The sequence below is a fragment of the Pipistrellus kuhlii genome, unplaced genomic scaffold (assembly GCF_014108245.1).
Source record: "Pipistrellus kuhlii isolate mPipKuh1 unplaced genomic scaffold, mPipKuh1.p scaffold_m20_p_20, whole genome shotgun sequence".
Taxonomy (NCBI): domain Eukaryota; kingdom Metazoa; phylum Chordata; class Mammalia; order Chiroptera; family Vespertilionidae; genus Pipistrellus; species Pipistrellus kuhlii.
Genome location: NW_023425516.1, coordinates 14,444,452 through 14,470,237, shown reverse-complemented (window position 1 = coordinate 14,470,237; position 25,786 = coordinate 14,444,452). Strand labels below are relative to the sequence as shown.

General features: G+C 51.9%; 1 protein-coding gene across 1 annotated transcript in view; it reads left to right on the top strand.

Moving 5' to 3' along the window:
• LOC118725258 (MLX interacting protein) overlaps positions 1 to 19,695 on the top strand; it is a 47,403-nt gene extending 27,708 nt beyond the window's left edge. Inside the window, exons 2-17 of the mRNA XM_036448836.2 lie at positions 2,274 to 2,380; positions 3,128 to 3,213; positions 4,491 to 4,580; positions 4,981 to 5,022; positions 5,361 to 5,532; positions 6,245 to 6,334; positions 7,588 to 7,679; positions 8,892 to 9,543; positions 10,043 to 10,161; positions 10,276 to 10,456; positions 10,838 to 10,965; positions 11,519 to 11,620; positions 11,698 to 11,825; positions 11,978 to 12,101; positions 14,086 to 14,215; positions 15,034 to 19,695. Coding sequence (XP_036304729.1) covers positions 2,274 to 2,380; positions 3,128 to 3,213; positions 4,491 to 4,580; positions 4,981 to 5,022; positions 5,361 to 5,532; positions 6,245 to 6,334; positions 7,588 to 7,679; positions 8,892 to 9,543; positions 10,043 to 10,161; positions 10,276 to 10,456; positions 10,838 to 10,965; positions 11,519 to 11,620; positions 11,698 to 11,825; positions 11,978 to 12,101; positions 14,086 to 14,215; positions 15,034 to 15,155 — 2,365 coding nt within the window. The 3' untranslated portion in view covers positions 15,156 to 19,695. The remainder of the gene's footprint in view (positions 1 to 2,273; positions 2,381 to 3,127; positions 3,214 to 4,490; positions 4,581 to 4,980; positions 5,023 to 5,360; positions 5,533 to 6,244; positions 6,335 to 7,587; positions 7,680 to 8,891; positions 9,544 to 10,042; positions 10,162 to 10,275; positions 10,457 to 10,837; positions 10,966 to 11,518; positions 11,621 to 11,697; positions 11,826 to 11,977; positions 12,102 to 14,085; positions 14,216 to 15,033) is intronic.
• Positions 19,696 to 25,786: the final 6,091 nt, after the last annotated feature.

Genomic DNA, 25,786 nt, shown 5'->3' with positions numbered 1-25,786 from the left:
TCCTCCAGAAAGCCTCTCCTGACTGGCAAACTGGTCAGTTATGCCAACTGTATGCTCCCAGAGTCCTCTGCTCTTCTTCACAACACTCAGCACATAGGCAGGACTTGTGCCTTCGGGGACTTCATCTGCCTCATCCATCCCATTCCTCATTCTTAGCTCAGAGTAGACTTGTCAGATGAGGAAACAAGAAGCAAGTGGTTCTACAGCCATGTGGAATTCAGGGTAGACCTTTGCCCAGGTCCTTGTTCAGGGGTATTGAGAGTGGGCATGTGAGTGTCACCTTTTTCCTCTTGTAGAAGAGGAAGTCTGTTGACAATAGTGGCACAAAAGAGAGGCCTTTTCAAGTCAGGAGGTGTTAAATCAGGCCTTTCAGTAATAACGTAAATCTAAATCCCTGAGGTGGTTATTAATATCTTATATTTTGCTTTAGTGTTCACCCATTGTGTGTGTGTGTACACACATTTAATCCTTATTAAAACACTCTGGAGGTGATAGTATCATTATGATCTCACCCAGGAATGGGTGCCAAAAGAGTTAAGTGACCGTAAAAGTTCAGTTAGGATGCAGTTATGCAGTAGAGTCTCTGAAACACTGCAGCTGCTGGCTGTTGAACTGGGGTGAAAGCTGAGCAATGGGGGCGTGGGTTCAGGGTGCCAGTGGATGAGGATGAAAGAGAGGAAGAAGGTGTTTAACTGGTTTGAAGGCCCTAATTCTTTGAGCTGAGGCTGCTGCTCTCTGTTCCTCTGATTCTAAGAGAATGTGCTGTGACATTTTCTCTCGGGGGTCGGGGGGTGTGTGTGATTCTGGCTGATGTGATTCTGTGATTCTCAGCCTGGCCCGGTGCTGGGTGGGTAAAGGGAGCCATGAGGTTTTGCCAGGTGCACAGCCTTTTGCTTCGTAACCCAGGTTTTCAGGTTCAGCTCAGGTTTATTGCTTGGGTACCGTCTTTGAAGACCTCAGCTGTTGAGCTATTGGCACGTCTCTGTCACTTGAGCTTTCTGAGTGGGTCTGGAAAAGGGAAAGGGCTGTGACCTGCAGTCAGGAGGACCCAGAGAACCCCGTTTGGTATGAACCAAAAATAGTCCCTTGCCTAGCTCAAGCCATCTGAAAAAGAGGAGCCCTGTGCCAGCTGCTCAGAGGAGGCTCCTGGCAGAGCCCTTGGAAAACTAAGCTGTCCGAGGAGGCTGTGCCTCCAGAGAACGTTCCTTGCCTGTTGTTAGCTGCTTTGCAAGTGCTTTAACTCATTAACGAAGAATCACTACCTGAGCCCCAAGTTTTGTGCTAGGTGCTTAGGGTGAGGGATGCCTAAAGGGCCCTCCCTCTGGAAGCTGCAGGCTGTCTATTGGAGGGAGATGTGGGCATAGACATTGTTCTAGCGGCTATGGGTGAGTGCTCTTTGAGGTGTGAGCTGTGCGCTGGGAGGTCTCAGTGCCTGCTCAGAGGAGATGGTGGTGGAGCAGTGTTTGAGGGCTGAACAGGTGGGCAGGGGCACAGGGAGCTCCGAGAGGAGTGAGGACCATGTGTGCAGAGGCCTGGAGGCAGGAGAGTGCCTCACAGGTTCAAAGGCCTGTTGGAAGTACCTTGTGGGGAGGTGGGCCAAGACCAGGTTAAAGGAGCTTGGCTTTGCCGAAACCGGTTTGGCTCAGTGGATAGAGCATTGGCCTGCAGACTGAGGGATCCCAGGTTCGATTCTTGTCAAGAGCATGTACCTTGGTTGTGGGCACATCCCCAGTGGGGTTATGCAAGAGGCAACTGGTCGATGATTCTCTCTCATTGATGTTTCTAACTCTCTATCCCTCTCTCTTCCTCTCTGTAAAAAATCAATAAAATATATTTAAAAAATAAAAAAAGGAGCTTGGCTTTCATTCAGTGGTCAACAGATTTCTTTTTCAGCTTCACTTTGGTATAATTGATAGTAACGTTGTGTAAGTTTAAAGTGTACAATGTGACTTGATATTTATATAGCAAATTCAACAGATTTCTTTTTAACTTTTAATTATGGAAGTTTTTAAAGAAATGCAAAAAATAAACAGAATATGATAATGAACCTTGCCCTCACCCTGCTTCAGCAGTTAACCAATGGCATCATCCCAACACCTCTACTCCACGTCACTTGGAAGAGGTCCCAAAGGGTCTTATATATTCTATCAATCTCATCTGTGACTTGTAATGGATTAATCCAGAATTTGGTGCCTGGAATGATCAGGTGGCACTTTCTGATATCACTTCATTTTCAGAAGAATTAATGAGTGTCCCTCTTTCTTTCCTTTCAGTGGGAAGTTGGTGTCTCCCAAGTGGAAGAATTTCAAGGGCCTGAAGCTCCAGTGGAGAGACAAGATCCGGCTCAATAACGCCATCTGGCGGGCGTGGTACATGCAGTGTGAGTGCCAAGTGAGCTGGGGCCTCCTGGGAGCTGGGGCAGGAGGCTGCAGGGGCCCCCAGGCCTGTGGGGATGGCCCTCCAGGTTCTTCCATCTGGAGGCCTGTGCACCTTGGAAATTATGCCTCAAAGAGAAGCCTCTTTTGGGCAGTCTGCAGAGACAAGAAAACCAAGCCAAATCCTATTGAACTGGACACTTCTCCGCCAACAGGCACAGGGACCAACCAGGTGGTCTGTGTTGTGAAGGTGCCCGTCATCTGCAGGAGACAGATGTGTTAGCTGGTTGATAACAACACAGTTGCCCGCTGTTATGATAGACACCAGGGCCCAATGTCGAAAAGGCAGAGGTGGAGGGAGGGGTTTGTTCTTTTCTGGGGAATCAGAAAGGGTGTAGCAGACAGGTGACATTTGAAGCATCAGGGAACAGTTCCCACTTCCAGCAGGTCTAAGAAAATGCAGGCCCGGCCTTGTTCTGTCTCCAGCTGGCCTGGGTGACTTTTCCAGGAGATTGGCGTGCTTGGGCTACCCTGGTGTTAGGCTGGCGTTTCCATTTCTTACCCATGCCGTATTGACACATTCTTTCTCTTTAACCTGGATCCCTTTGTTTGTCTGAAATCTTGTTTCCCAAGGGAAAGAGAAAGAAAGAACACATGTGAGAGGGTCCCACCCGAGGGGAGGGTTGTAGACCAAGGGCAGGGCTCCTTCAGGGGTCTTGGTTGCAGTAATGTCTTACCCCCTCTCTGCCCAGATTTGGAGAAGCGAAAAAATCCCGTGTGCCACTTCGTCACTCCCCTGGACGGCTCTGTGGAAGTGGACGAGCATCGCCGGCCAGAGGTGAGTGGCCGGGAAAGGAACTCGCCTCACTCAGGAGCCGGCTCATGAGGGCTGGGAGCCAGGGTTGGTTCCCCAGTGGGAGACCACAGGGCAGCATGCTGGGGCTGCGCTGCCCTGTCAGCTGTTGTGACCTTGAGAAGCCATGGGGATGTGGGGAGCAGGTGGCTCCCATTCTCAGAGTGGGCTGACCCAGGGACTGAGGGACTTTCCAGCTGGGACTTAACCTCTACTTTCCTGTGACTGCAGTGTTTCTTGAAGTCAATAGGGAGGGACTTGGGCTCCTTATAAGGCAAGTATCTTTTTTTTTTTTAATCCTCACCTGAGGATATTTTTAGAGAGTAGAAGGACGTGGGGAGAGGTGCAGAGAGAGAAATATCGATGTGAGAAAGACACATCGATTGGTTGCCTCCCACATGCACCCTGACCGGGTCTGGGAATCGAGCCTGCAACCCAGGTATGTGCCCTTGATAGGGACTCAAACCTGTGAACCAAATGCTGCAACCACTTAGTAACACCTACCAGGGCACACGGAAGTATTTTTGGGTGAGATTATGGGGGGCTTTGGCATGATAGGGATCTGACAGTGAGCGGGCTCTCTGAGACAGTCATGAATTCCTTGTCACCAGAACATTTCAAAGATGTGGAAGGACGCACGCCCTGAGTAAAGGTTCAGTTGAATGAGATACTCTTGGAAGTCAAATCACTGTCCACCAGAAACTTCTGTGATTGACCGTTTGTTCTGACCCTTTGACTGTCCCTGCAGCTACAGGAAGGGCCACTGCCTTCTCACATGAAGGACTGAAGGGCTGAGGAAAGGGTCAGTTCTCTGCGGGGTGGGCTGCAGGAGTTTCTCCCCTCGGTTCTGCACCCTTCACGTTCTGTGGGCAGCCCCTGCCGCTCTGTAGAATAGGGAGCATATGTCCCCAGCACAGTGTAGTAGTGGCTCCTGGAAACATGCATTTGGGTGTTACCCCTGAGTCTCTGTAGGGCTCCTCAGCACCCGAGGGATCATTCTGTCTGACCCCGTTCAGTCCAGACCCTCAGGACCCGTGCTGCCGAAGCCCCCTTGGCTATTGCATCTTCAGTTAGTTAGAGGCCACTTGCAGCGCAGAAGAGGGAAACACACTTTGTGAGTGAAGTCTAGGACCATGGTGGGCTGCAAGCTGGATTGACCAGGCTGACTTCCAACCTGGCGTCAGACATGACTCTCTTCCTGGGTGACTGCTGCTGACGTGCTGCGGCGCCATCGCTCCTGCTGACCTGCTTCTCTCCCGCAGGCCATCACCACAGAAGGGAAGTACTGGAGAAGCCGCATCGAGATCGTGATCCGGGAATATCACAAGTGGAGAACCTACTTCAAGAAAAGGGTAACTGGCCTGGGATCCAAAAGGAGCATGTTGGGGAAGGGGCCCGGAGGAAGGAAGGGACCGAGTCCTGCATTCGAACACTGGCCCTGAGGCTGCAGCTCCTTAGCTCTCCGGGGAACGAGCGTTCCAGCTTTCCGAGGGATGGGCTTGCTGTGGCCGTGATCTTTGCTGTCAACGTCTCCACCTGTGAAAAGGCTTTTTGATCCACAAACACTGGTCAGGTATCTCCTCTGCCGGGCATTGCCTGGGGGTGGCAGGGTCAGGACTCTCTCCCCACCTGCCCCCCAGAGACAGGATGCCTAGATGTTTCTGGAGTCCACGCTCTTTTAGGGAGGAGAAGCTGAGGGCCTCATCTCTTCCTGGGGCCCTGGGTGACCTGCTTGTCTCCTTTTCTCCATAGTTACAGCAGCACAAGGATGAGGACCTCTCCAGCCTGGCCCAGGTGAGGGAGCTTGGGGTGTGAGGACTCCCATAGGGAACCCCCTTTTGACAAGAAACAGCAATAACGTGGATGGCTTGACAAGTGAGCCCCATATCAGAGGAGTTTGGGGATATGGACTCTCCCTGCGGCTAAAGGATTGAAGGGCTGAGCAAAGGCATCAGTTCTCTGCTGGGTGGGCTGCAGGGGTTTCTCCCTTCTGTTCTGCACCCACTCATGTTCTTCGCAACAGCCCCTGCCGCTCTATAGAATAGGGGGCATATGTCCCCAGCACAACATGGTTGGGAGCTCTGAGTCCACCACCGCCTGCTCGACTTCTCCATCCCCTCTGTTGGCGGTAGGAAGATGACATGCTTTATTGGCACAAACATCGGGATGGATGGAAGACCCCAGTCCCGATGGAGGAGGACCCACTGCTGGACACAGACATGCTCATGTCAGAATTCAGCGACACACTTTTCTCCACACTCTCCTCACACCCACCGGTGGCCTGGCCCAACCCACGGGAAATAGGTAACCCACCCGCAGATCCCTGACTTTGAGTGCCTGGCTGGTTTTCTTCTCTGTCAGCCTCCATGGGGCAGACTTCACTTCAGGGCCATCTCTGAGCAGCTGCATGTCACTTGTTTAGAGCAGGCGGTAAGAAGGAAGATTGACCAACCTCACTGACATCTGACAGCTACATGCATTGAGTGGGTGGGGACTGCAAATTGAGTCTACCTAGGAGGTGTCATGCTCATGGTATCACTGTGAGAAACAGCGGGGGTTTGATCTGAATCAGTTTCACATTTCTGATTCTGTCCCCTTAGCAAAAGATGTGTGCCTAGCCCAAGTGACAGGCCTGAGACCCACTCTGAAGAAGATGAGAAGCACCCCTGGCATGACCTCTCATCTGGCCTGAGAGGTTGTCCAGTTCACCCATCATGGAAGAGCCCACAGACTTAGAATTGCGACAGGGGTTGGGGGAATCTCTGCAGAACTGATCATGATTTCTGAGAGGGTCCGTACTTGATACTCTATTTACCTTTCTTGCAAAAAACTTACTCTTTTCTGCATTCTGGGTGCAGAGAGTGGCCATGAACCCACAAGAAGGTAGAAATCCCAGCCAGTTGCCTACATTTCTTCTTGGAAGAATCTAGAATCTGAGCAGGACCAGGCCTTTCATATCTTCCTACAACTTTGAGAAGGCAAAGTCATTGCTCTGTCTCCTTTCTGATCCTTACAGCACATCTGGGAAATGCAGACATGATCCAGCCGGGGCTGATTCCTTTGCAGCCCAACCTGGACTTCATGGACACGTTTGAACCTTTCCAAGGTGAGGACATGAGCAGAGAGGGCATGGCCACCTGCACCTCCTTCACCCAGGACAAAGCAGACCGGTGCTTTCCTTTCACAGAGGGAGCTGTTGGAGTGGGAAAGGGAGCAGGGAGGACTTAGAATTTCCCCAATTTTTTGGTTGTAGCTGCAAAGTCTGCAAGTGTCTCTGGGGCATTGCTGTTGTGGGAATTGGTCTTCTCATTCTCAGTCTGAAGAGCCTCTAGTTTGGCCAATGACTGTGAGCAGTTTTCCCTCTAGGCAGCAGAGGGCGCCAGCGACACGGCCACCTCCCCACAGTTTCCTGCAGTTAAAGCTGGTTCTTTGCGCTAATATATGACTGCTTTAGGTTCATTACATGTTACGCAATTTTACCATGAGATTAACTGCCAATAAAAACTTTTGATAACACTTTAGGAATAGCTTTTTGTACAGTACAATCCGTTTTTCTAGAATATTCGCTTATTTCAATTAGCCAATTTAAATAACTCTGAAAACTTGACTAGTCTACTGTCAAACTCAACACTCTAACAACAGTCCTATTTTACCCTGTCTATATTAGTGGAAAGAATTATTTGCCTTCTTGAGTAGGCCTGAGCATTCCTGGTACTAGGCTGGATTTGGATATCAAAAACTTACTTCCCCACACCATGGGTACAAGACATCTCAAACAAGTCTTGTCGCAGTGAGAGGGCAGCTGCTGTCGGTCAGGTCTCTGTCTGTTACCTGGATTCCGATTTGAACTGTGCATGGGAAGCAAAGCAGCCATGGGGGCAGGAGACCTCCCTCAGAAGGGGTGAAGCTTCAGGCCCCTGCAAAGTTTGGGGGTTAAGGGTCTATGCTTCACCTCTGTTGACCCCTCTGTGACTGTGCCTGTCTTAGGTTGTTCCTTTCCTGAAGAATCTTACCCTCCTGGGCCAAGCAGGGTGATGTGAGGTTCAGTTCTGTCTCCTTGGTAGCCTAGCTTTACATAGGCTACCAAGGAGACAGAACATGTAAAGCTGGTTCCTGAGCTCCCACCATTGTAAGAGCTGGTGAAACTCCAGGCCTGGGAGTATTTCAGAGCTCACAATAGTTGCCATCAGGTGTGGTTCCAATCAGAGGGCCTCTTTCTGCAGTTACCTCAGGGGGAATGCCCTCTCCGGCCATGGCATTCCTCTGGGTAAGGTGGGGTTCAGTGCCTGATTTGTTTGCATTTTAATTCAAGGAAGTGACAGACACACAGAGCTCAAAAGCCCCAATGTTGTCTTTCAGAACTCTTCTCTTCCAGCCGCTCCCTTTTTGGCTCCATGCTGTCTGCACCCGCCTCAACATCTGCACCAGATCCCAACAGCCCACCTGCTCAGGTAGAGGAGCTGGGGGAGGGGCACAGGGCTGGTCATGAAACCTCTGCAGTGGTGGTTAAAGTGCTAGGGGCTGCTAGATCACAAGAAATTATGCTAGCCCTTTCTTGAAAGCATCCTGAAGATTGACACGGTGGGAGACTGTCTCCGTAAGTATATGCTCCTATCTAAGGCTCCAGGTAACCCGTGTGCAGTGAGCTCTGTTCTGATCATTGAAGACAGTGGTTCTCAACCTTTCATAAAATTATTTTCATTGCTACTTCATAACTGTAATTTTGCTACTGTTATGAATCGTAATGTAAATATCTGTGTTTTCTGATGGTCTTAGGCGACCTGCAGGTTGAGAACCTCTGCTGTAGAGCCTAAGACCATCGGAAAACACAGATATTTACATTACAATTCATTAACAGTAGCAAAATTACAGTTATGAAGTATTATAGCAATGAAAATAATTTTATGGTTGGGGGTCATCACAACATGAGGAACTGTATTAAAGGGTCGAGGCATTAAAAAGGTTGAGAACCACTGATTTAAGACAAAGTAAGCAAGACAGCAAAGAAAAACGTGGGTGGCAATGAAAGGAAGTTCTGTGTATTTCTTTGAGTTTTTACTCTGCAATCACCGGAGATTGGTTTCCAAGTGAGGCCGGGCCTTTAGCCCTGAAGGGGCTCTCGGGCTTGTGCCCATGTGCAGTGAGATACCAGTAACCTGGCCCATCTTCTCCCATCTGGCTCTGGGAAGAATTTCCTCTAAAGAGATTGAGATCTGATTCCTTATAGCGTTTCCCTTTTAGGAAGAGGTGACCTCTCTGGAAGTTGATATACGAAACTGTCCTGAGGGAACCCCATGAGCAGCTGGCATCCAGGCTGCCTCTGCTCTGTAACAGAAGATGGCAGGGACTTTTGGGGACCCCTGCTGGACTTCAGAAACAAGATATTCCCAGGCTGAGAGCCAGCTGTGTGCAGACAGTCACTTTGTCTGAGCCCTGTTATCACTTAGTTTCTAAGGGAAACAAGACCCCTGTGGACATCTGGGAGACACAGATGCACCCCCCCAGATCAGCAGTAACGGGATGGGAGAAGTGCCTTTGTCACTCTGTTCAGGGGTTCATCTCAGGTGCCCGGCAGACATTGTACTTTGTGGCGTGTAGCACCAGAAAGTGATGGCAAGTTGTGTGATCCCAGTATTTTTTCCTCCTTTCTCTTCCCTTTTCAGGAGAGCATCCTGTCCACCACCTCTCTCCCCACCGTGAGCCTCCCCGACAGCCTCATCGCATCCCCCGCAGCCACGGCCCTGGACCCCACAGATAGGCCGGGCTGTGAACGCACTTCCCAGCCCGAGCACCCCTTTATCCAGCCCGCAGACTTTGGTCCCTCCACGCCCCCACTGAGTGTCCCACAGCCTTTCCTCCCCCTGTTCACCATGCCTATGCTCTCGCCCAGCCCCACCCCGATGCCAGCTCCCCCTGCTGTGCCACTCGCCCCTCCTGCCACCCCCCTGAATCCCCCACCCCCACCCACCTTCTTGCAGCCACAGAAGTTTTCTGGAGCCAATGAGTCCCCTGCTGTCATTACCCACACGGCTTCCACCACTCTCACGCACGATGCCTCTGCTACCACCTTCAGCCAGAGCCAGGGCCTTATCATCACCACTCACCACCCCACCCCCTCAGCATCCCCCTGTGGCCTGGCACTGTCTCCAGCCACTCAGCAGCCAGCTGTGGGCCCTCCGCAGCCCCGTTTAACGTTTGTGCACCCCAAACCTGTATCCGGGACTGGAGGGAGGCCCAAGCAGCCCCCCAAAATAGTGCCTGCCCCCAAACCAGAGCCCGTGTCCTTGGTATTGAAGAATGCTTGCATTGCCCAAGGTGAGTGGGGAGGGAAGCTGGAGTCTGACCCCCCTACAGTCCCCAGAATATTCTCTTGGCCCCAAGGCTTGCATATTCATCACATAACACACACACACACACACACACACACACACACACAGATACACACACACACATACATTATGAGGTGAAAAAAAGTATAATACTGCATATGATTGCTCTAGTCTGTTTTGTGTTTTGTGTTGTTCCTTTAAAATTAGTCTCAATCCAGTTGGAAAACTCATGGTCCTGGTCATCTCTTTCCTGGGTCTGTAATCTGTCCCCTTCAAAGGGAAATTACAAAAACATGTCAGAGGCCTTGGTGGCTTTGTCTTTCCTGTGCCCCGCAGTGAGGAAAGCTATGTCTCAGTGGCAGCCAAAGGGCCCCATCTTTCTCCTGGGGGACCCCATTGTGCCTTGGCCAGGCACGGGGTTAGCACTAACATTGAGAGCAGGTCCCATGGCTTGGGGCCTCCCCCTCACCTTCTTGTTCTGGCAGCTGCCTTCTCAGGACGGCCACAAGCAGTGATCATGGCAGGCCCTATGAAGAGAGAAGGGATGTTGGCTTCAACCGTGTCCCAGTCCAACGTGGTCATCACGCCTGCTCCCATCGCCAGGGTGAGGGCCTGGACAGACCTCAGCATCCTTAAACCCGCAGCATGGCCTGCTCTTGGGCAGCCCTCGCCCAACAACCATTGTTAGGAGTGACCCCTCTCTCTCTCGTCACCCCAGGCTCCTGGAGCCCCAGAGTTCCACAGCAGCATCCTAGTGACAGACCTGGGCCATGTCACAAGCAGCCAGCCTGGCCCCATCTCCCGGCTCTTCTCTGCAAGCTCAGTGCAAGACTCCCTAGTGAAGGGCGAGCAGGCCCCACTGCACGGGGGCAGTCCCCAAGGCGCTGTTGTGGGCTCTGGTGAGTGGTCACTGTGGCTGGGACAGTTGGGACTTTGTGAGTGAAATGAGCTGGCCCACTCCTGGATTCGGGAGCCCCCCCAGGGTGCCCCAGGATTGAGCTTGGGCTTATAGGCCAAGCAGCGAGGTCTCATAAACCCGCTGGTGGCCCAGACTGGGAAAGTGAGCGAGGCAGGCAGGATACAGCCAGGAGCAGAAGAGCAGCAGGCAGGCTGCGGCATGATTCTTTGGTTTGTGCTGGGGGGCCGCTGTAGGAGGCTGAAGGTGGGTTTCTGGTCTTGGGACTGGCTGGGGGTTCCCTTCGTGTGTGGGGACTGTGGCAGGCACAGCCTGGCCGAACCCCCTCTCCAGTCCTGTCCTTCCAGGTCTCTGTTCTTCTCAGGTCGTGACGGCCCAAACTCCGGGCAGGCCTCGCCATGTGCTTCAGAACACAGCCCCAGTCCTCAGTCTCCCCAGAACAGCTGCTCAGGGAAATACTCTGCCGATTCCAAAAATGTGGCTGTGTTAAAGGTACCACCGTCTCTTTCGGGTCTCTGTTCCCTAGGAAGGGTGGGGAAGCAAGGACCTTTGGGACAGCCATGCCCTTACGAGGGGCACACTGGAAAGGAGAGCCATGGCTCGGCTGGTGCTCCCCAGGCTGAGGTAGCCTCGGAAGTGTGGTGTCAGCGCCTTTAATTTCGATATTAAGCCCTCTTTCTCCACCCACACCCACGGAATGGCCTGTGGGAGCAACACGGACTCCTGCAATGTGGCAGAAAGCGTCAGCTGTAGGACAGGAGAGCTTTGCAGGTGGCTGGGTAGTGCCAGACCGGCAGTGTTTGTTCCTTGCCAGGACTTTGAAGCATGGCCACACTCCATGCTTCAGGGGTGGTTTTCTAGGGTCCCATCCTATCCCCTCCTGGCTCCTGCTGAAGCCTCAGCTTCCTGTCACCGCTCCTTCCACTTAGCCACGGTCCAGTCGGCCCCCAGCATCCGCAATAGGTTGAGAGGGCAGGGAGGAGGGGCCAGGAGAGGTGGCCTGCAGCGCACCCCATGTCACAGTGATGGGTCGGTTTTCCAACAGAACCGGCAGATGAAGCACATTTCAGCCGAGCAAAAGAGGCGCTTCAACATCAAGATGGGCTTTGACACCCTGAACAGTTTGATCTCTAATAATTCCAAGCTGGTGAGCTGCCTAGGGCATTGGGTGAGGAGCTTAGACCTGGGGCGTGGGCGCTGCTCTGACCCCACACCCGTCTGCAGACCAGCCATGCCATCACGCTGCAGAAGACAGTGGAGTACATCACCAAGCTGCAGCAGGAGCGCAGCCAGATGCAGGAGGAGGCGCGGCGACTGCGGGACGAGATCGAGGAGCTCAACGCCACCATCATGTGAGGCGCGGGCACATCATGGAGGCTCGGGTGGTGCCCAGTCCTCACGTGTGCGCCACACAGGCAGGATCCTCCTGCCCATCTGGGGCCCCCGGGGCCCGTATTTGTCACCGGCTGCTCCAAGCTTCCTCTGATTCTTCCTGTCATTGCAGCTCCTTCCAGCAGCTGCTCCCTGCCACAGGAGTCCCCGTCACCCGGCACCAGTTTGATCACATGACAGACATGTTTGATGAATATGTGAAGAGCCGGACCCTGCAGAATTGGAAGTTCTGGATTGTATCCTTGGGTTTCTTTTGCCCACCCTATCCTAAACCAGGGCACCAAAACAGCAGACATCTACACTCTAGTCCTTTTAGAAAGATTCTCATATAATGGCTGTCATTCAGCTTCTGAAACAACAAGGTCCGTTTTCTCCTTGAGAGAGCAGGGCCAGGCCCGAGACGTGGAGTGGGGCTATCACTGGCCACTCTTCTGGTCGGGGCTTCCGGAGGAGGCAGAACAGGCCAGCATTGCTCTCTGGGTCCTTGAGGACAGAAGACAAGAGCCTCTTGTAGAAGGAAGTGGCCTCTAGCTAACACGTCCCGGCAGCCAGCTTGTCCTTTGGAAGGGGGGGGGGGGGAGGGGAGAAAGGAGGGGGGGAAAGGGGGGAGGGGAGGGGAGGGAGGGAGGGGAGGGGAGGGGAGGGGAGGGGAGGGGAGGCGACAGGTGACAGGGAGTACCAGGTGACAGGTGAGAGACCAGGCTCACAAAACCAAGCGGCAGAGCCTGGGTTTGAAACCAGCTCCTTCCACCTGCTCCCTGAAAAGGTACCCCAGGCCTTGAATGCTGTCATGAGGCACTTACCTGTGGGCTGGGCCTCCCTTGGCTGGCCTTCCAAATGGCCCTTTCAGGGGCTGGCTCCTGCCTTCTCACTGCCCACCCAGCCACTACTCTGCCTCTGGATTGGCCACTGCTTCAACCTTGTGTGTGACAAATGGGTCTGGACTTAAAATGGCTAGATGGGATTTACAACTTTAGGATGGTACAAAAGTGATACAAATAGTAAACAGCGTGAGATAGTCAATACTTTACTATAAAACTTGGGCTTTGTGTTAGATCAGTGAATTTCAACCCGTGTGCCACAAGAATTTTTGTTTTAATCCTCTATATTTTTCCACTGATTTTTAAAGAGAGTGGAAGAGAGAGGGAAAGACAGAGAGAAATATTGATGTGAGAGAAACACATTGATTGACTGCCTCCTGCACAAGACCCGACCAAGGCCTGGGCCAGGGAAGAGTCTGCAGCTGAGGTACATGCCCTTGACTGGAATCAAACCCAGGACCCTTCGGTCCATAGGCCAGCACTCTATCCACTGATCAAACCAGCCTGGGTACTGCAAGAATTTTTAAAGCATGTAATACTTGACTATTTTATCAGGGGCACTGATCTCTTTTCCCTTAAACTGTCAAATTTAAAAAATGACAACAGCCAACACAAATAATCAGGATTCTACTCCACTTTTTTGTCAAGCAAAAATATATTTATATCTATAAATTTTTGGTGTGCCACAGAATTTAGTTTATGTATGCATGAGATGAGTGAAATGAGTTTGCCCAACTATAGATTATTGTGAGTGTTCTGAGCATGTTCAAGGTAGGGTGGGCTAAGGTATGATGTTCTATAAGTTAGGTGTAATAAATGCATTTTTAAAAATATATATTTTATTGATTTTTTACAGAGAGGAGAGAGGGATAGAGAGCTAGAAATGTCGATGAGAGAGAAACACTGATCAGCTGCCTCCTGCACACCCCCCACCGGGGATGTGCCCGCAATCAACGTACATGCCCCTGACCAGAATCGAACTTGGGACCTTTCAGTCCACAGACCAACGCTCTACCACTGAGCCAAACCGGTTTCGGCGCATTTTTTACTTATGGATTTATCAAGATGTAACCCTGTCATTAGGCAAGGAGCATGTGTATATTTATGTCATGTTCAAGTCATTGCACCAGGATCCATTCCAGATCAAAAAAACGCTTCTGTGCCTGCCTCCAGCCTGCTCAGTGATCAGTTCTGGTTACACTTGGTCTTAGCCGGAAGGCCGGGCAGCGACGGGGGTCAGTTACAGTTCGATAGGAGCATCTTAGGCGAACGGAAGGGAAGGGCATGCTTACCTCTTCCAGATGTCTGTCGCTCAACCATCTGTCACAATTACTCGCCCGCCCCAAGGGAAAAGGCCCTCCTCGTCGCTTACCTTTTCTTTAACCCACGTGCCCTGCAGTTCAGTATCATCATCAAGCCGCTGTTCGAGTCCTTCAAGGGGATGGTGTCCACCAGCAGCCTGGCGGAACTGAACCGGACGGCGCTGTCCTGGCTGGACGAGCACTGCTCCTTGCCCATCCTCAGGCCGAGTGAGTGAGGTGCCGCACAGGGCGGTGGGGATGGAGGCTGCCACCTCCGTGTTGGTGCCGGAGAGATGAGGACCCTTAAGGCTACAGAAAACCCAGGCCCCACTGTAAACAACCATGCAGACAGGACCCGGGCATGAGGGTGGTGCTGTGCAGTCCTGAGCTAGTCACTGGCAGGGCAGGGAGCAGACCTTCCCAGTCCTTCTGTGGCTTCACTGTGTCACTTCCATCAGATCCAGTTTATGTTTGTTTATTTAAATATATATTTTATTGATTTTTCACAGAGAGGAAGGGAGAAGGATAGAGAATCAGAAACATCGATGAGAGAGAAACATCGATCAGCTGCCTCCTGCATACCCCCCACTGGGGATATGCCCTCAACCAAGGTGCCCTTGACTGGAATCGAACCTGGGACCCTTCAGTCCACAGGCTGACACTCTATCCACTGAGCCAAACCGGTTTCAGCAGCTTATGTTTATTGAGCTTTTCCTATTGGCTGGCCCTTTCAGATGTCTCCTTGTTTGATTCTTATAACTAACAAAGCTATGTCTATATGTTAAGGGTATAGAGAAGTGGTAGAAACACTGGTGAACAAGCCGGGAGAGCTTAGTCCTCTCCACCTATCCACAGGCTACGAATAGGATTCAGAGAGCTGCCTTAAAGGCAGAGGCGCTGTCCTGGTGTCCCTCTCCTCCTTTGGCAAGCACGAGAGTCACACGATGGTGGTACACGTAAGGCTACGTGTGCATACTATCCGAGGTGGGACTCAAAGCAGCCGCCTGCACCCTGCCTTCGGGCTAACTCCCCCTCCTGTCTTCCAGTGGTGCTGAGCACCCTCCGGCATCTGAGCACCACCACCTCCATCCTGACAGACCCGTCCCAGCTGCCAAAGCAGGCCGCGGAGGCTGTCACCAGACGTGGCAAGAGATCCGGGGAGTCATAGAGCTTAGCCGGCAGTGCCGCCCAGGATGCCAGAAGACCCTTCCCTGCCTGTGGAGAGGAGGCTGCGCCCCACGCCTCTCCTGACGCAGAGCCTCAGGGCCTCCCTCCAACTGCGCCAGCCCCCGGGGCTGCTCAAATGCCATGCTCAGGTCTGAAGCAGGTTCGGGTCCTGCCAACAGCAATAGTCCATCTTTGGGAGCTCGTTGCTGTCACCTCTCACTCAGCGACCTCAGTCACAACCTCCGCTGCCCTCGGGGCTGCCCAGACAGGGAAATACCACAGTTCATTCCTGTCCTGCTGGTCTGCCAGGCCCACGGAAGCAGGTGGGCACGAGGAGGCAGCGCCTGCTCCTGGAATTAGAAAACGTACAGGTCCCTGCCCGGTCCCTGATGTTTCATCCTGGCAGTTGTCTCTGGATGACTCCCTGCCTGCTCTGGCCCATCCTGGGGCGGTAGGAAGACAGTTTTCCTCCTCCTCCAGACTCTGACTTGCAGACAGATTGGACAGCTGTGCAGGCTTTCTCATGGCCAGCTGCCTGGCAAACCCTAAACTCTCGTGTGCAAAAGCAGAGGGTGTGAATGCGCAAGGACAAAAAGGAAAGCACAAGCAATGCAAAGCTGCTGCTCTGGCTCGGAGACCCTCCTGGTGGCCTGTGACCTATTCCGATTTGGTTCCACTTGCTTTGGCGGGCAGCACCCCGGCACCGCTGATGGGAATGGTGGCGTGGACTTGATCTGGAACTCCGCCAGGTATCAGCTCTCAGAGTGGCCTTTCAGCCTTGTCCTCCACCGGCTTCCACACTCCGCCTCCCAACACGCCAGCAGCGTCTGACGGGCATGCGTGGCCCTTTGGGTGCAGCCTTCGAAAGGCCAGGCTCCAGGGTGCTTCCAGCAGCCTGGTCCTCTTGTCTGCATTGCTCACCCAGGAGCCTCCAACCAGAACGGTTCTCGGACCAAAGAGGTCCCCACACCCAAAGGCCTTCCTGTCCTGTTTGGAGGAAGCAATTGAATGTCGACAGGCAGCATTCCCGGCCAGCCTCAGCTGTCCAGACGTCGCCCAGATCAGATAGTAAAGAACTGCACCCAGAGTTGATGAGGTGTGGGAGGGGGGTTCCCCTAGGGCACCGGGTATGGGGATTGCAGCGGAGGGTCCAGAGGAAGGTGTGGCGGGAGGGTGGTCTGGGCCAGTCCTTGCAGTGTCTGCCAGAGTGGCTGCGGGTGAAGGGCACTCGAACACCCTGGAAGCCTGGCCTGGCCAAAGGCACCTTCTGGTTGAAAGAATGCGCTTTTATCGTCCTGCTGTGAAGTTCAGAGGGCCAGAGGCAGAGATGGGCAGTGCTGGGCAGGCCAGGAGCCATGTGAGGGGGACCACGGCTACCTCCTGAGGTTCCGATCCATTAGGAGGCTCCCTGGTTCCTGGAGGACTGAGGAAGGTGCTCAGAGGGCGGCCAGCCCTGCCTCAGCCTTGGGTGGTGGAGGCTGGATGGGGGTTCTTCCCCCTGTGGCCGTCCACACCACCCCCTCTGCTGCAGGTCACTAACCTGTCACCTGCCCTTGGTCTACGCTTCACCCCTCAGCCTCCTCAGAACACGTGTTTACAGGCCTCCATCCCTCTCCTGAGAGGCGAGCACAAGACGAGGCTGGACAGGTTCCTCATTTCCATGTGGATGTGGTGAGAAAACCACCGTCACCCCCAGGGAAACATGAAGTCCCCTCAAAAGGGGAAGGCCTCCGTGGTAAGGGCTCCCTCAGGGCCAAAAGGGAAAAGGAAAACACGAAACGTTCACAGCTGTTAGGGCTCATGGAGGGGCGAGCTTGGCCCCTCCACAGATCTGTGCCTTCATGAACCACGTGGGTGGCCACAGCACTTGGCCCAGCCTAGCCCTCCTAAGCCGTAGCTTTCTCCCACCCTTGCTGGGAGTCCTTTTTAAAACAAATTCAGTGGGCATAAAATTGGCCTCTTGCTTCGCTGGCCTACCTCTCTCTGTCTCTCCCCTTTGCTGATTTAGTGATCAGATTCTGTTTAAGCTGTTAGGCTGTGTGTGACTTCAAAGGGTGTGTGTGTCTGTGTGGCATGTTTTTGTTTGAGGTATTTACTTAAATCCATTTCTCTTGGTGCTCACCATTACCGTGGCTGCAGGGCCACAAAGCTTTTCTCTTACTGCAGACACACTGTTGCTTGTCCTCCGGGTTTTCTTGTTTTTGCCTCTTGTCTGATGAATCTGGCCAGCACAAGGGCCTCTTTGCCTCTATCCTTGAGTCCTGGCCAGAACATGGGGAAACTGAGGCAGCCTGCCAATGGCCTCTAGTAGATGCTGACCATGGGCCTGTGGTTTGTTTACACTAATTTTTACTCCCATGCCAGTCCAACTCCCATAAAAGAAATTTAAAAATGCTGACACTTTGGAGAATGAGAAAATCAGTCTGAAAAGGGGAAAAAATCCTGTCTGGTACATACATTCTGCAAGTATTTCTGTGAAATCTCTCTGTGCCATCAGCTCCCTGCACTGCTCTTGACTCTTTCACAATGAGTGGGGATGCAGGGACCGAGCAGAGGCCGCTGTGGGGCTTTCTGAAAGCAGAAAGGCCTGTCCCTCCTGTCCCAGGCGGCTTACCCACCCGATGCCACCCCTCAGCAGGCCCCCAACCTGTGGCAGACCCGCAGCTGGCAGCGGTTTTCACAGCACCAGGAAAGTAGTTCCCACGTCAGAAATTAGTGCTGACGGAGGAGGGGTTGGGGGAGGGGGGCAGTGAAATCCACAGTGAAATGCTGTGGATTGAGGTCGCATATGTGTCCTTGGGCACCCACCTTTCTCCACTTCCTGTCCCTGTGACATGACCCCATTTCACCTTTCCAGAGGTCAGGCCTGCAGGTGTTTTTGCTGCAGCCAATAGAAATATAAAGTTAGCTTCTCGGAGGACATGGGACCCCAGCGTGGTCCCAACCCAGGTGAAGGCGTGTGGCAGTGGGTGACATCATTCATAGCCTCTTCCTAGCACAGCCTCCTCCACAGTCACACTCCCCTGTCTCCATGTGCAGCTCTGGCTGGCTCCGCCCCAGCTGCCTCTCAGGCCTGGCTTCCCATCAAACGAGTCCTGGGGCAGCAGGGCCGTTGTTTTCAAGATCACAAGTGTCTGCTCTCTGGCTGACAAGAGCTGTCAGAATGGAGCGGGGCTGTACTTGGCTCTGTCTCCCGCCCCCATTGGCCAGCAGACTCGCTCAGCGAGCAGGGGGTGGGTGCTAGGGGCCAGACCCTGTGCTGCCTGACCCCCCTGCTCTTGCCTCTAAAGTTCAGTTCTTTTACCTCACTGGCTCCGACGGGCAGGCTTGGAGCATTGCCTCACCCCCCCTCCTACTCAGCAGCCCCCTCCCCTCCCGTGTCCCCCGGCCCCTCCATGGTCTTTGTCCCACTGACTGGGCTGCTCTCTCTGGTGGGAGAGTTGCCTTTCCCAGAGATTCCCTGCTTCCCATTAAGCTCTTTGCAGTAGGTGAACTGCCCCCACCACCCTGGCGGGACCTGGCCGGGATGGAGCTGGGAGAGCCCTGATGTGGCCGCCTCGGGCTCGGTGCCTCGTGTATTAAGGTTTTCCCCACGTCTGAACACGGAGAAGCAGAGAGGAGAGCTTGGAGGCTGGACATGTTTGTGCCATTCCGGAGCTGCCTTGGTCGTGGTCCACTCAGAGGCTTTTGTGGTTGGAGGGGCTCCAGGAACAGGGAGAAGCGTTAGGATACCCCAACCCCCATCAAGTCCCTCCCCGGGGTCAGCTGCCTGATGTTCCTGAGGACACAGCTCTGCTGGCTCACCACGTGGGAGCTGTTTCCTTGTCGGGCTTGTGAAAATCCGCCTTGGAGAAAAAAAGGGAACTTTTTTATACTGAATGTTGGCTTTGACTGTGTGTGTGTGTGTGTGTGAATGAAATTTTATTTTTGTGAAATTCCTTTCCAATTATGTAGCAAAATTCACCTTCATCTCCCAGTCAGACTTTTGGTTCCACAGTCAACCTTGGGCATCGCTGATTTGAAGAACTCTCTTGTGCGTTTCTAAACAGAGATGTGTTGCTCTCAAGAACTGAGCTTGTGCAGGTTGGGAGAAAATCAGGTTTTGTTCTTTTCCACAGAGTTTACATCCTGCAGTTAGAAGGTAGGAAGGGCCCAGCCCTGGGAGACCCAACCTAGCTGTGTGCTTGTGAGGGAGCCGAGCACAGCCTCCCCCACGCCGCCTGCTGCTCCCCTGAACCCTCTCACCACCCGGACCCCAGGCTCTTGAACTTGTCCGGGTTCCCGTTCCCTGTGCGATGGTTCGCTCTTTCCTCTGGGAGCTTTGGTGATGGTGTCAGGGCTCCTCAGGAGACAGTGACCCCGTCTGGAAACAAACCCCCGGGAGCCTGGGCAGCAGAGGCTCCTGCAGGCCCGCATCACCCAGAGCACAGGCCTGTCACGCGTGTCGAGAAGCATGTTTCCACCAGCTGTGTTCAACACTACAATGCAGTTTGAAAACTACATTTACATCCAAAACAATAAAAAGCCGTATTTTTTGGAAACGCCTGTGGTGTGTGGTCTTCAGTGCTGCCCTGTTGGTCTATGGGGAGCCGGTGAAAGGAGAGCAGGCAGAGTGCCTCCCAGCTGCGCGCTCCTGGCCTGGAGGTGCGGATGCTGCCTGCAGGGGAGGCATTGGGTGAGGACAGAGGCCCAGGTGAGCGGGGTTCCAGAGGTGTCCCCAGAAAGACTGATTCTACAGAGAGGCCTCCGCCAAAGGGGCTGGTACCCCAAGCCTCGTGTGACCCATTCTGCCCATAAACTCACCAGGTGGGCAGAGTTGAGTGGCGCTTGTACCAACTGTCCTGATCTGTATCTCTTGACTAAAATGCAGTGGTTTGCTACACAGGTTCTTGTCTGATCAAACCCCAAGGCCTCCCCCAAGGGAAAGAAGTTCATGACACAAAACAAGATGTGGGGCTTTGAGGGCCGGGACCCCGGAGAGAGGTGAGTGGCATGTGGACTGCTTTCAGCCACAGGGAGCTCGACTTCCAATGAGCTCAGCAGCGGTGTCTGTCTGGATCTTTTTAAGTTTTTGAGCCCAGCTATGTGTTAAGTAAGGAAGATGCTTGGGCATAATTTGGAGAAATTGAGTTCAGATAGGCTGGGAAGGGAGGAGCAGAGAGTGTCTAGACCAGTGGTTCTCAATCTTTCTAACGCCTCGACCCTCTAATACAGCTCCTCATGTTGTGGTGACCCCCAACCATAAAATTATTTTTGTTGCTACCTCATAACTAATTTTGCTACTGTTAATGAATCGTAATGTAAATATCTGTGTTTTCCGATGGTCTTATGTTGAGAACCGCTGCTGTAGAGCCTAAGACCATCGGAAAACACATATTTACATTATGATTCATTAACAGTAGCAAAATTACAGTTATGAAGTAGCAACAAAAATAATGTTATGGTTGGGGGTCACCACAACATGAGGAGCTGTATTAAAGGGTCGCGGCATTAGGAAGGTTGAGAAACGCTGGTCTAGAGGGAGTGTGGCTAGTGCACAAGTAATTCCCGTCCCTCTCTCAGGCGTGGAGCCACCACAGGGACATTCACCTGTGGACGCTTCTCAGATTGGTGGGGTGGTTATTCCCATTCCATAGAGGAAGCAACAGTCAAGGTGACATGGGTCCGAGTGAGAAGGCTGAAGGGTCACTTTTTGTCTTGTCAGTGGGCTCTCCATGCTCCAAATCCCAGCGTTATCCTTGATGCCCCCTCTCTCCTTCCCCTCCCCCAACACCAAGCCCTACCAAGTTTGTCTTTTAAATTTGTTTCAAGGTCATTACCCCCAGGAGGGAAAATCAGTCAGACTAGATGAAGTTGCCCACTGCCCTAACCCTAACCCAAGTTCACGGCACCATCATTTTGCAACCAGTTCACACGATAACGTTCACCCCACTCTGCCTCACAATCTAACAATCAATGTACTTTTGGAAAAGTCTAAGACTAGTCACGTCTCCTCCGCATCAGATGCAGGGGCTGCGGCCAGGTCAGAAGTCAGGGACAGAGGGGGCGACTAGGGAGTGAGATGTCACACTGACGAGGTGTGGAACAAGGTTTCGAGATTGACTGGTGCGACTACACACTGAATATAAAAAGTCGAGTTTCATCGTTGAGGCTGTCATTTCGTAGTTAGGTTTAGATAGGATAAGAACTCTCTTAAGTGGCTTTTAAAGGCACCTCGCCTCAGATGTGGACTCAGTCCTACAGAACAGAACTCACCTTCTCCAGTAGCTCTTTTCGGTGTGTCAGCATCTACATTGAGCCTCTGTGGGGTGGTGTGATTGCACTTGTCCTAAATTTCAGAAAGTGTGCTTTTTTACCTTTTTATTTCAGACTGTCTCCAGCATCCACAGGAGTAGAGCAGTGTAATGGACCTCGAGCCCATTCATCCGTGTTCACAATGATCCACTGAGTGCCAATCCTGTTGTATACGCACCCCTCCCACCTCCGCCCCCGTTATTTTGAAGCAAACCCCAGAGGCCGTGTGGCTTTCTCTGTGAGCAGCAAATGTGTTCTTAGTGCCGATTCCAGCGTTGCGTAGACGCCTGCCACATTTGTCACGGGAAGGCTCCTGTGAAAAGCTACGAAGTCACAGTTCATGAGAAACCTGGGGAATGGGGAGTTCTGATTGATCAGATTTTTCTGTTTCACCGAATTATTAGCTAGAAAACCGTTATTGTTTAAAAAGAGGGGAAGGCTTTCTAAGATAAGCGTCTACTTTCCTGCCTTAATGGGTATGGTACAGCCAACAATCTAATCTCTTCATCTCGTCTGACTGATTTTCGCTCCTGGGGGAAGTGACCCAACAGGGCTAGTTGTTTCCATTACAGATTTGTGGTGGCAGCGGCGCCTGGGTGACAGGGATTACAGTCTTTCCCACCTGCCCCTCACCTGCTTCTGAAGCCCACGCTCCAACCCGTCGGTGTCTTCTGAGTCCCCAGCCCTCCCGTCAGTGTAACTGAACGGCCCATACTGTGTGCATACTGTACCTTCGCCCCCAACACCCGCCACGAGTTTACCCAATTTTTTGCTCTTTCCTCCAGTCTTTGATCAAGGAGTGTGAGCTGCAAGTGGAATCTGCACTCAGCTCAGGGAACCCAACAGGGCCTGTACTGGAGACACAACAAAACCTGTGAGTGATGGGGTAAGCAAGGGGGGCGTGAGGAAGGGCAGGAACCAGGCCTGGAAGGGGATCAGGAGTGTCCCCGTGGTAGGCGACACCTGAGCAGGACAAGCAGGGTGAGCCAGGCAAAGGGGGGAAAGCCCACAGGAGAGCACTTCCCACGGCAGAAAGGGTCACAAATCCAACCCCCCAAGCACGCAGCCCGGTGGGTCCCCAGCTCCCCACTGGGGCTTTTTCTTGCGTTATCACATCTGTCCCTTCAAAAGTTATCTCTTTCCCCCTCTTCCATTTGACTCATTCCTCTCCGCTCACACGTTTCTTCCGAGTCTCTCTACTCTGAACCAGCCTTTCATTGACTTTCAATCTCGCCTGCCCAAACTCAGACATCCCCAAACCTGCATCTCGATTCCCCACTGCTCAAGACACAAAGTCAGACATCACCCTCACTTCTTCCTTTTCTTTACTTTCTGCCTTTAGTCAATGTTGCCTCCAAAATAATCACAGGCCCAGCGCTCCTCCCACTGCACTGCCATCACAGTAACCCGGAAGCTGTCGCCTCATGGCCCGGCTGGGTGACAGCACCATCCTCCAGGTTTCCCCCTTTGCTGCCGCCCATTGTCGCCACAGAGCTGGAGTCAGCTTTTTATTTATTATTATTATTTTTTTAATTTTTTAATATCTCAGTGACAGACTTTATTGAATAAACAATGGCAACATCAGTTGAGGAGTCACCTGTCTCACTGGCTGTGTCACGACCTAAGGTCGAGTTGCCACAGCTGGGACAGCATGTCCTTCCTCTCTTCAGATCACGTGTGGAGGCGGACCCCCACAAATGGCAGGATGGGGGGCTGAGCATCAGGCTGCCTCAGGCCAGGCTCTGGTGGAGTCAGCTTTTTAAAGTCCCTGAAGATGCACTGTGTTCTTCCCCTGCTTTCACTTCCAGTGGCTTCCTGTTGCATTTAGATGAAAACCCAAACTCTACCATCTTCTCTGGCTGCTTTGGGGCAGCGACAACCTGTCAACCAGAAAGACTTCATCTGTAAAATGTGGCTAACGATACACCTCCCCCACTGGGTTGCTGTAAGGATGAAATGGCCCTGAACCTATCATGTTAGCTACTTACCGTGTTTCCCCGAAAATAAGACATCCTCCGAAAATAAGACCTACTTACAGGTTTCCTTCTGAGTGAAATATAAGGCATCCCCCCGAAAATAAGGCCCCCCTAGGCTAAACATGAGAGATTTGGTCCACTGATTCTGAAAGAAATGAGGTCACAAGAAATTCACCAGGAAATTCAGGAATTGGATTGTTATGATGATGTTCCAGAAGATGATGACATGATTGTCATTGAATAAATGAGTAAATTCTTGATACTGTAGGATTCACAGTTTGTCTGGTTTGTGTTGACAACTACCGTACTACTGTACTGTATACAGGTAATAAATTTCCTTTATTTTCATTTAACAATAAATGTGTACCGTATTCTTCTTCATGGAAAAATAAGACATCCCCTGAAAATAAGACCTAGCGCATCTTTGGGAGCAAAGATTAATATAAGACACTCTTATTTTCGGGGAAACAGGGTAGCTATTCATCACCTCTCTTCCCTGCCTTCTTCCCCATTCCCAACAAATCATACCTTCTTCCAAATTTCTCAGCTATTTTTAAAAATATGTTTTTATTGCCGAAACCGGTTTGGCTCAGTGGATAGAGCGTCGGCCTGCAGATGGAAGGGTCCCGGGTTCAATTCCGGTCAAGGGCATGTACCTTGATTGCGGGCACATCCCCAGTCGGGGGGGTGTAACAGGCAGCTGATCCCCTACTGGGGATTGAGTCCACAGCCTGGGCATGTGCCCTTGATCAGAATCAAACCCAGGACCCTTCAGTTTGCAGGCCAATCTATCCGCTGAGCCAAACCAGCAAGGGCCAAATTTCTCAGATTTTATTAACATCACAGCCAAGTATATTCTCCTTTTTAATATCCTGGAGTCCTTCTGATTCTTATTTCCTGACAGCATCCTGCCTGCCCCCCTTTAATTTTTATTTAAATTTATTGGGGTGACATTAGCCAACATGAACATGACTAGAAGGGTGGGTTTCTAGTCACTTCCCACTCCTTTTTCATTCATCAAATCCCGTGTTGTGAATTCTTCCTCTGAAATGTCGCTGACTGTAGTCCCATTCCATGCCGAGAACACAGCTGTACGGGTCAGGATTGAGTCTGTCCTAATAGTACCTTCCTCGACTCAGGGCTAAACTGTCAGGAAAGAGCTTTCAGCTTCCTAACACCTATCTCCTTTCAAACAATCTAATCTCTTAATCTCCTCCCAGCACTTCTTGCCCTACTACCTTGAAGAATGAAGCCCCAGTGGCAACCTCATCTCCCATCTCTCCCCGGAGCGTGGTGCAAGGCAAGACGGATTCCTTGTTGTTAGGTAGCCATGCCCCACACTTCTTCGCTCTTCCTCTGGCCAAGAGCCCCTCCCCCTGGAAGGCCTTGTGCTTCCTCCTCTCTGCAGCCTGCTCTGGCCCGCCCCCCTTTGGACTACCTCCATTGCTCCATTGCTCACGCCACATGCCACCTTCTGCTTGGCAGTTGTCAGTACTGCATTCACGTGATCACCCCTTCCTAAGGACAGGGACCACATCTCGTTTTATCAGTCATCTACCAAAGCACAAAGCATCTGTGTCCTGGGCACTCGCTCAGTAGGCTCGTGATTTAAATCACATCTACCACTCACTGCCCAGGCTGACTCAGCAACCCTACGAAATAGGTGCTATTATCAACCCACTTCAAAGATAAGGAAGTTGAAGGCTTACATAACTTGCCGGGTGGCACCAGCAGCACCCAGTGTGAATCTGAGCTGTATTCATGGGCGTGTCTGACTGGGAAGCCTAGCCCCTCCCCTAGCCCCTGTAATCCCATTTTTATCCTTATGAGATCTGTGGATGGTAGAAATTATTATCCTTATTTTACAACTTTTGTAGTAACACTCAACAAACTAGGAGTAGATGGGACTTACGCATCCTGACACAGTCATCTATGAAAACCCCACAGCTGACGAGTTTAATGGTGGAGGACTGAATGCTTCCTGTCTAAGTCAGGAACAGGACAAGGATGTCTGTTGCCCTGCTTCTGTTCATACTGCAAGTTGATAGGACAGGAAGAAGGAAAAACTCTCTATGTGTACATATCACAGGATGCCATATAGAGGAAACCCAAAATGAGTTCAGCAAGGTCACGGGACACAAGATCAATATACAAATATCTGCTGCTTTTCTGGACCTAGAAATAAACAAATTCATGCACAATAGCATCAAAGAGAGTAAAACACAGGAATACATTTAATCAAGGAAGTGTAGGAATTCTACACTGGAAACTATAAAACATTGTTGAATATTATTCAGCCACAAAAATGAATAAAGGACTGACTCCTGCTACAACATGGATGAACCTCAAAAACATGATGCGA